This window comes from Arachis stenosperma, chromosome 7, assembly GCF_014773155.1.
Source record: "Arachis stenosperma cultivar V10309 chromosome 7, arast.V10309.gnm1.PFL2, whole genome shotgun sequence".
Taxonomy (NCBI): Eukaryota; Viridiplantae; Streptophyta; class Magnoliopsida; order Fabales; family Fabaceae; genus Arachis; species Arachis stenosperma.
Window position 1 is genome coordinate 24,059,469 of NC_080383.1, and position 10,498 is coordinate 24,069,966.

Here is a 10,498-nt window from a genome sequence, read left to right on the forward strand (position 1 = left end):
GCATGTTAGTGTTATTTAAAGACTTGTTATTCTAATTTAATAATATTTTTTAGCTTGTTTCATCTCATGATGCAAATGATGACTCAATCTCAGGTATCTTTTACATGCAGTGCAAGATCTGATGAGACTATTCTAGTCTAGAATCATCGGATCCACCGAAGTCATCAATCAATCTTGGGGACGTTCTTTGATTGATACAAAAAAAATGGAAGGTGAGCAGCACCAAAGATCAAAACTGAGCTAAGCAGATTGTGAGGCTAAGGGGAATGCTTCGTAGGTGGCACAGTTTTTCATCCTCATCCTCAACCTCAATCTCATCATCACCAAACATTTCAAGTAGCCCCAATTACAACATGATTGACAATTCTGATTACCAAGAAACCACAACTGATGATGATCCAACCTCAAAGAGGGCACCGTGTAATTGTAACTTGGATGAAGAGGATCACAAATGCGAAAGCCCCGAGCCCCCTCCCGATGTTCCGAAATGGTACTTGGCAGTTTATGTTGGGAGTGAGCTTTGGAGATTCATCATTCCAACTAGCTACCTTACTCATTCTCTCTTTAAGTTATTGCTTGAGAAGGCTGAAGATGAGTTTGGATTTAACCATAATGGTGCTCTCACTATTCCTTGTGAGCCTGAGACCTTCAAGTATCTCCTTAGATGCATAGAGACTAACTACGACACCCATCAAGGTAGCTCCTGTAAGTTGATTTTCTTTCTCATCTTCTATGTATGGTCTCATCATAGAGACCAACTACAGGATCAGGTTGAAACAAATAAGGCTTTGTTTGGTGTAAAAAGCACATTCGATGAGGAACTATATACAACAAAGCTTGAAAAAGGACCTCGGACAAGAGAATTGGAAAAACAAGCCTTAAGAATAGCAAGAGAAATTGAGGGTGAGGAAACCCAAGATCTGCATCTTGCGGAGGTTAGTGTTGTTTCAACTGTTAGGTTCTTTGTCCTATTTGAGTTTTTATATACTGTTTAATATTATTACATGTGAATCTTCATTACATTTTCCTTCTGTTACTTTTCTTTTCTCCAGCTAACACTTGTTAAGCACATACTTGGGAGTGGTTGTTCCTTACTAAGACACTATTTGATTCATTTGGTAATTTTAGTTAGATAGTTGAGGCCAAATTGATATGTTTCTCTTGAAACCAATTATATACATGTCAATGGTTCAATTCCTTGATAATTCAAAGACACGAAGACAAAAAATGTTGTGTATGAATTGTTATGGAGTCCATGCCTGATGAGATAACAGCTTCCCTTATTCAATGCTTGATTTATATAATGTATTTTAATGTATTCAATTGATGGTGGAGTAATGTGTGACACTGACAGTTAATATTCTGACTATATGTTGTTTTTTAGTTACTAGGAGAACCAGGAACTGGTGGTTCATCTACGCCATCAATGGTTGGTGCTGTAAAAAAATGGCAAAAGTCTGACCCTCAAAAATCCCTGGACACATGGAGAAGACTGTCAGAGGCGAATTCGCAGTTAGAAATTCAACTGAACTCTTTGAGTAAATTAGCAAAGGAACAATGGGATGCATATAAATTTGTGATTGATAGCTGCAGCAAGCTTAGATCAGAAAAGGTATTTCTTTCAAATCATTTGTGGTTGTTTAATTAATGGAAGTAACATCAAAATTAGAATTTTTACTCCTGTGGATGTAGAGTAAACTGATTGATAATGCTCACTGTTAAATAACTAGAACATTTTGGCCTTATGGTATGCCTTGCATTAGATTAAATTTCTACATTCCTGTTTATTAGTTATTTTAATGAGATAGGACATCTTTACTATTAGACTTATACAATTAAGTTGACTTTTGATGGGTTTGAAAGAGATTATATATCCAACTTTATTGTTTGCCTGGTTTTTAGTTTCAAGTGATGTGATTGAATTTCTAATGCACATATGTGATATCATGTTCTTGAGACTACACTTCAGGCTCTCATGTTCTTGCTTTTCTTTTTGTGTTGATGTTGAAAATGTAATTCTCACAGTGGATAGAGCAAGCTTCTGAACCCAACAAGGAAGCAGTTATTAAAGCATTGCTAGGTGCAAAAGAAGCTATGCTTGGGATTAGATATCATATGCACCTAATGGGTGAGGCTGCAGGTATTCCTGTAAGTTCCTTTCATTGATTTGGCACTTATTATTAGGCTTCTTCTGTTTGAATGATGTTGATTATAAGTTATATCTGCTGGTAGAATATCACTACTCTTTCCTTGCAATTCATGCAGATTGAACCAGAATCACAAACAAAACTTTTAGATGCTACACTAAACTTGGAAGGAGTGTTGTTGGCTGGAGTTCCAGGAGTAGGAGGATTTGATGTTGTCTTTGCTGTTACTTTGGGAGATTCAAGCAGCAATGTGACAAAAACATGGAGCTCACTCAATGTTCTTGCCCTTCTGGTTAAAGAAGATCCTTGTGGCGTTTCTTTAGAAAGTGCTGACCCTAGAACAAATGAAATCACTTCAGCTGTATCTTCAATTCATATTGAATAATTTATTATAAATATTGTTTATTTTTAATACGATGAATTTGTTTATTTTTTGAAATATTGTAAATATTCAAATATAAATTAGATAAAATTTTGTATTAAATGTATATTTATTTTGTATGAAAACAAGTTTATTTTGTAATTAGAAAAAGTAAAAAAAATTCTATTTTATCTTACAGACGGATTTACAGACAGATTTTCTATCTGTAATCATGATTTTCCAAAGTTTAAATTACAGACGAAAATCTGTTAGAAAATCTTTCTGTAATTACAGACGGAAAATCCGTCTGAAAATCTGTCTGTAATTACAGAAGAAAAATCCGTCTGAAAATTCACCTGTAATTACAGACGGAAAATCCGTCTGAAAAATCGTCTGTAATTACAGACGAAAAATCCGTCTGTAAGTTTGTCGCCTTCAGGAAATGGAGAGAGAATTTATAGAGGGAAAATCCGTCGGTAACTAGTAAAATCCGTCTGTAATTTTCCGACGGAAAAAAATTCGTCGGTAAATAATTTCCGACGGGGCTTTTACAGAGGGACAAAATCCGTCGATAATTTCGTCGGTAACCAAAAATTCGTCCGTAATAAAGACTAAATCTATCTGTAAATCTGTCTGTATTTATCCATTTTCTAGTTGTGAATGGGCTCTGAGAACCTTAGGTTATAGATGGAAGGCCCATAAATATAATTTACGAGGACAATACTTCTATCCTAACAAAAAAAAGGCAGAAATTCTGGTTGCGAATTCATCAGACATACCACCTGTTGAATGGACTACTTTTGTGGACCATTATCTGGACCCTAAAACAAAGGTAAATACTTATTTTATACTTTGGTATTTTCTTATTGAATATTGGCTTTGGTTCTCTGGTAACATTTATTTACTAATTTGTTGTTTTTGAAAATCATAGAAACAATGCTTACCAAACGTCAGATGGTAAATTATTTTTTTATTTATTGTGTTAAGTACTGTTATACTATTGTCATAAAATTAGAGTTTATAATTAAATTTGTGATTACCTTTTGAATTCTATCTATTGTATTAGGAGAAATAATTGGAAAGGCCTGTATGTCGAAGCGAGGTTATTGTATCAACTTTGTTAAAAAAAGATGAGAGTTATGTATGCAAGGAAGGACAACGATTAGCCGTAAGTGTCTGAAATTTTTTTACCTGGCTATATATATTTTTTAATGAATTAGTTATGTTAGTATACTAGTCCAATGCGATGTCCATTTGTTTGTAGAAAAAAGACATCTACCTCAAGATCAACAGCGTGCTGCCACTGAAGGTATTCATTCAAAAGTCTTGGCTCATCTAAATAATACAATTAAAAAAGTTTGTGGTCCCGAGAATGGTAAGCGAGTTCGTGGTTTTAGTAATGTTACATGTCCCAATGATTTTGGTAAGTCAAAGCGCATTTTTGGAGTTGCAAATTGTAGAGGTACTAGTACTGTATCGCAACAGTATATTGCGATTTAGAGAAGCAACTTCAAAAAGCTAAGAATCAAGTGGCAACTCTTTACAAATTTTTACAACAGAAATATGATAATGAAGTACCTACTTTTTCTGATCATGTGTCACACACTCAGTCGGATTGATGCACTTCATGTCTTGTTATTTTAATCTTAATTTATATGTAGTTTAAATTGGTATTAGAGATCATTTTATTCTTTTATCATTTATAATTATAGAACTTGGTTTATTTTATTCTTTTACTATTTATATGAACAATGCATATGTTTTAACGTTATTACTTAGTCTGCTAACTTTATTTTTTTTAGTATCTATTATGGCTATTTTAATGGTATTTATTATTATAAAATATTTTTAACATGTTAGTATATATATAGAAAGAAATAACCATGTGGAAAAAAACTATTCAATTAGTAATTATGTCCGAGAGTTTACTTTTAAAAAAAATATTAATTTTAGCCACAGATTTATCTATGGTTAAATAGTCCATTAATATTGGTCACGGAAAAAATTGTGAAAAAAAATCAGCCGGTCAAATCTTTTTCGTACATATTTTTATTTTGCCACAAAAAAAAAACTATAGTTAAATAATCCATCAACATTAGCCACGGAGAAAATGTGACAAAAAAATCTGACCTACTAATATTAGTCATGAAAAAAAAGTGTAGCAGAATTATACTTTTAGATTACATTATTTTTATTTAGCCATGGTTTGAAGTGTGGACAATAATGTAAAACTCGTGGCTATTTAAATATCTACATAGTTCACAAAAGTGTGGCTAACTGGTTAAAAACTGTAGCTAAGTAAAAATGCACAGTCGTTATTAACCACAGATATCTATTCATTTTTAATGTGTCATGGTTGTGATTTTTTTTTTACTTTAGCTACGGTTTTTTCCATGACTAAAACCTATGTTTCTGGTAGTGTATAGCCAAAAGGGAAAAGGGGCTAGAGAGAGAACATCGAAGACTAATAATTTTTTTTATATATAATACACTCAACTTTTCAATGACAAAAAGTGTTTTAAAGATTATTATAAATTTTGAAGTATAACTTTTTGAGAATAAATTTGAGTAATTATTAGTTTTTGAAACTATTTTAAAACTCGAGTATTACTCTAAGAACTATTTTAAAACTTAACTAGTATAGAATAAAAAGAAAAATCTACTAAATTCATATGGTGACGTTGCGGGAGGAGAAGTCCTAATCCCATGGAGATCTAAATTCTCATGACATGCAAACTTATAATATGACCCTTAATTTTATATGTATATAAAAATTTAAAACTAAAATTTTTGTTATTATTAGATTAATTTTTATGTTATTTTTTAACTTGTTGTTATGTTTTGTAATGATTGAATTATAGAGCTTTATCTTTTAAATTAAATTATATTATTTTTTTTGTTTTTTAATTTGTTTTTAAATTATCTATTAATATCCACATATATCAATAAATAAAAATCTTTGAGAGGAATGAAACGAAAATAGGAACATTTTTCTTACTCAGAATGGGAGTCGGGGAAAGGTACACTTCAGACGAAATCTCATAATTCTCAATTTCTCATTGTTGTCCCAATATACGCACGGACTCATTAATAATGATAATTAGACAACGTGGAAGGTAGGTCTAAAATCAGTCTAATTATTTAGTGTGTATTAAATATGCTATTTTTTATAAATTATTAGATTTTATTAAATAAAAATTAAAGAATGTTATAAAAAAGAAGTATTAATAAATTTATAAATATAAAATATATATATATATATATATATATTTTAATACAGAATATTTTAAAAATAACAAGTATAATCTTTTACTTTAAAATAAATATAAAACATATAAATATATATAAAAATATTTTTTATTTATTAAGATTAACTATTATACAGTACTATTTTTAATTACATAATATAAAAAATTTAATTATTTTATATAACTTGAAAATAATTAAATTATTTCATATTATTAAATATTAATTAGATTATTCGTTAAAAAATATTTATTAATAGTTAAATTTATTAAAAATATATTATTATATAACATAAATTTTTATTCAAATATTTGTAAACATATATTTTATTCAAAATAAAATATATAATATTATTTCTCAAAATTAATTATTATATAATATTTGAAAAAACGTATAATATTTTCATCTATTATATATAATTTGAAAAAATATTTTGACAAAATTAATTTTGGAAATATTAAACGTGTAATATTTTCATGTATTATATATCACAATAAATGTGTAATATTACAATAAAAATTTGAAAAAACAAAAAAAAATATTTTCATGTATTATATATAATATTTTAAATAAATTTTATTTTTATAAATATTTTGATAAAAAATTATATTATATAATAATATTACAATCAAATGGTAATTTTATTGATATAATATTTTAATTATGACTTGTTTGGTAGGTCGGTTACCGGACGGTTCAGGAGAATCCTTGATTCGATAGGTGGGGTGCGGATTGGGACCAGGTCGCGAGGGTGAAATTGGAGTAGCTGACGTTCCGAGCTCGGGATGTGAAGGGGGGTGTCACCTGCAATGACACTCCGACGCTCAAGTCAGTAAGTGTGCAGGCAAAAAAGGGGTAAGGTGTTTTGGGTGACGTACCTTGGGGGAGGGGTAGGACCCTCCCCTTATATACTGTGTTAGAAGTAGGTCCCACCAGAGAAGACCCACCTTCCTCGAAACTTCTTCATACAGCTGTAGTGATGAGCTGTCAAGGACGCGTGTCCGGGTCGGTGGCTAAGCAGCTCGCACCCGATTGTTCGGGTCGGGTGGTCTACGTGTCGGGTTGGCCCGCAATCTGTTTGAGCCAGGCCGCAACAGTGCCCCCACGCGCCAGCAATAGTCATGAGGGTTGTTGTTGGCGTGTTGTCTCTTATTTCGCGTGTTGTCGCGAGGTTGGCCATCCGTGGGAGGAACGTGCCTCTTGCGTGCGTTTGTTTGTTGCTAGGGTGATCATTCGTCGCCTCGTTCCTCGCATCGAGCATTAAATACTCATAATGGGTTAAAAAATCCTGTGCGCAAAGACCATTTTGCCCCCAGTCCTTTCACGCCTCTTGAGTGGCAGTTTTAAACCGTTTGGTTTCTTTTTCCTTTCCTATTCTTGCCTCTCCTATCTTCATCTTCTCTCTCAAGTACCCAGTGCATCATTTCTGCATCCTTGTGTGTTCCTTTCTCTTTCGGGTTTCTGCAACTATTCCAGGTAAATATCAATCCCTTCTCCTTTTTTCTTCATCATTGGTTCTTCTGTTTGCATGCTGCTTGTTTGCTTTGTATGATAAATGGCCTTAGTGTTGAGTAGGTGCGTTAGGGGGGGTCACTATTCTAGGATATTAGTTTTTAGGCTTTTGCTTGGATTTTGCTTTAGCCCTGTTTGATTTTAGTTATTGGATAGGCTAAATATAGTTTCTGGGTTTTTTCTGAGCTCCCAACCTCATAGACTAACTGAGTGGTACCCCCACTGTAGGTATGCCTCGCGTCGTCTCCCAAGCTTCTACCTCCGTCGCGGGTTACGACCCATACGCTTGGGTGGCTTTCGACTTGAGGGACTCTCCGAACCAGATGGGTGAGGAGGAGCTGATCGAGTTTCGTCAGGCCAAGTACCTGTGCGGGGGTACTGACGAGGGGGCCAATTACGACGTATTAGTTTCTGCCCCTCACGAGCGGCTGTACGAACTCAACTTCCAAGCCCCCCGGGTTACCGACTGTTTTTGGTTTTACAAAGCCATGTTCACCCAAGTGGGGATCCACATCCCCTTCTCCGCTTTTCAAATGGGGCTCCTTAGTCAGATCTGCGTGGCGCCGTCGCAGCTGCATCCGAACAGTTGGGCTTCGATCTGCTGTTTCGAGATGGTGTGTGAATACCTAGAGCTGCTGGTGTCCGTCGACGTTTTCCTTTACTTTTTTAATCTCACGAATCCTTCCAAGGAGGGGAAGGAGAGGAAAGGGTTCATGTCTTTCCGATCTGCCCAAGGTCGGAGGATCTTTGGCTTGTTCGAGGACTCTTATCACAGGTTTAAGGACAAGTATTTTAAGGTGCGTCCAGTCAAAGGTCGCTACCCCTTATGGTTGTCATTGGAGGGGGAATGCCTCATCCCGACGTATTGGAGTTTCAGGGTGGAGTCTAATGCTTTTATTAAGGTGTCCTACAAGGGGATGTCTGCTGTGGATAAGAAAATTGCCCACGTGTTGTGGGCCGTTTTTGGGAGAAACCACGTGAATCCCCACCTTCTTATGGGTAACCGGGAGGTCGCCCGGAATTATATTTGTGAGTAATTTGTCTTGTTTCTTGCATGGTTGTTGCTTTGGTTAGTTATGCCGATTAAACGACTAACTTGTTTATTTATCTGTTGCAGTGGGAATGTCTGCCGAGGTGATAGGCCTTGAGAGCTTGTACAAAACCTTTTTGGAGAAAAGTGATGGGAAGAAGGCTGATGAGCAGCCGGAAGCCCCTCCCGGGAACAAGAAGGATCAGGCGGCGCCTTCACCCCGTGACATCGTCATGTCTGATAAACCTTCTAAGGAGGCGCATGTTTCTCCAGTTCATGGGGAGGCGGCCGGCACCGGGCACTCATCCTCTGCTCAACAGGTCAAGGAAGACGACCTGAGGGTCATCCCCACCCCCAAGAGGCAGAGGTCACTCTCCAGCCCCGAAGGGGCTCTCACCGTGATGGAAAGGAACTTCGATACCGGGACGTTTATAGACTCCCAGTTGCTTTCCGGTACGGAGGAACACTTCCATGGCACGGACCTTGCGGGGTAGGCTCGGTGGATGTATCGTACCCTCCTTCGTGGTGCGGCCATAGCTCGGAAGGCAGAGTTTGAGTTGTCGGGTATGCAGTCGCTATGCAGGAAGCTCGATTCTGCTGTTACAGCCAACAACCAATTCAAGACTCAAGTTGAGACGCTTTGGGGGCAGCTGTCCGAGGCGAAGGAGAAACTTAAGACTGTCGAGGAGAAGGCTGCGTCTGCTCAGGAAAAATTGAAGACTGCTGATGCTACCGTATTCTGGCTGACCGAGCGGGAGATGACTTTGGAAAGCCAGCTTAACGCCGCGCAAGGTCAGGTGGTCGCTTTAGAGAAGGAGCGTGACACGGCCATTTCGTCGGCTAAGGCCGCTTAAGCTGAGGTCGGGGGTTGAAGAAGAAGCATAAGGAGGTCAGAGAGCAAGGAAAGAGCGCGATCTTCATGACCGAGGAGGCTCTCAAGGCTCAGATGAAGATCGTGGCTCCCGATTTTGACACGTCGGCAATTGGGGTTTTCAAAACGATCAAGGATGGCAAGATTATCGACATGCCCAAAAAATGAACTATTGTACCTTATGCTCTTGGATTTGCGGTTTTGTTGTAGAACTTCTGAAACTACTTTTGTTATACTTTATTAGTCGCTTGGTCGGCTTGTAATTATCGTCTTTATCCGCTTATCTGGTAGTGCTTTCGTTTTGTTTTGTTACCGTTTTGTCGGTGTATGCTTGTCGCTCGTTGTTCGTTTACCGTTATGTTGGTATCTTTGGCGAAGCCACGTCGTGGCTTTGCTATTATCGTGGCTGTTTGTTATGGCTTTAATTTGGTTGGCTCCTGGGGTGATCAGTCCCGGGGCGCCGTACTGTTGTCCCATTTACCATTCGTTATGAGGAACATGTTGTCGTGGGACGCATAATTGGGGAAGAATAAAAGGAGAAATTTGTTAAGTAAACATTAATCGACAGTTAAACAGGTCTATAGCCATGGTAAGCGTGTAACAATAGTAAATCACTGAGCTCGTCAAACTGCCTAGTCAGCGTGCTTGAACTAGGAATAAAATCTTCTCAAGTTACCTGTATTCCATGTTCTTGGGATTTCCTTGCCGTCGAGCTTCTCCAATTTGTAGGCGTCTTTGCCGAGCACTTCTCTGGCCCTGTAGGGGCTTTCCTAGTTTGCCGCCAGTTTTCCTTCCCCTTGGGTCGGTAGTCCTATGTCGTTGCGTCGCAAGACGAGGTCATTTTCTCCAAATTCCCTCCTGAGCACTTTGGTGTTGTAGCACAGGGCCATTCTTTGCTTTAGTGCTACTTCTGTCAAATGGGCCATCTCCCTGGCCTCATCCACCAGGTCCTTTTTTACTGCTTATTCTACTCCCTTGAGAAGTAACCGCGGGCTCGGCTCGCCGATCTCCACGGGTTTCATCATGTCCACCCCGTACATCAGGCGGAAGGGGGTTTCTCCCGTGGAGGAATGCTCGGTTGTACGGTAAGACCAAAGGACCGAGGCGAGTTCGTCGGCCCATGCACCTTTTTTGTTATCCAGCCGCTTCTTGAGGCCCAACAAGATGACCTTATTTGTGGACTCGACTTGCTCATTCGTATGGGGATGCTCTATCGAAGAGAATTTCTATTTTATACCCAGGCCGGCGAGGAATTCTATGAACTTCTTGTCAGTGAATTGCGTCCCGTTGTTTGAGATGACGACTTCTGGAATGCCGAATCGAGTTATCAC

At 37.3% G+C, this 10,498-nt stretch overlaps 1 protein-coding gene across 1 annotated transcript; it reads left to right on the forward strand.

Annotated features, from left to right (window-relative positions):
• Positions 1 to 353: 353 nt before the first annotated feature.
• Positions 354 to 2,532, forward strand: LOC130939580 (uncharacterized). The gene is made up of 5 exons (XM_057867673.1): positions 354 to 935; positions 1,053 to 1,118; positions 1,385 to 1,612; positions 2,026 to 2,148; positions 2,266 to 2,532. Exons 1-5 carry the CDS (start codon positions 354 to 356, stop codon positions 2,530 to 2,532), a joined length of 1,266 nt encoding a protein of 421 aa, XP_057723656.1.
• Positions 2,533 to 10,498: the final 7,966 nt, after the last annotated feature.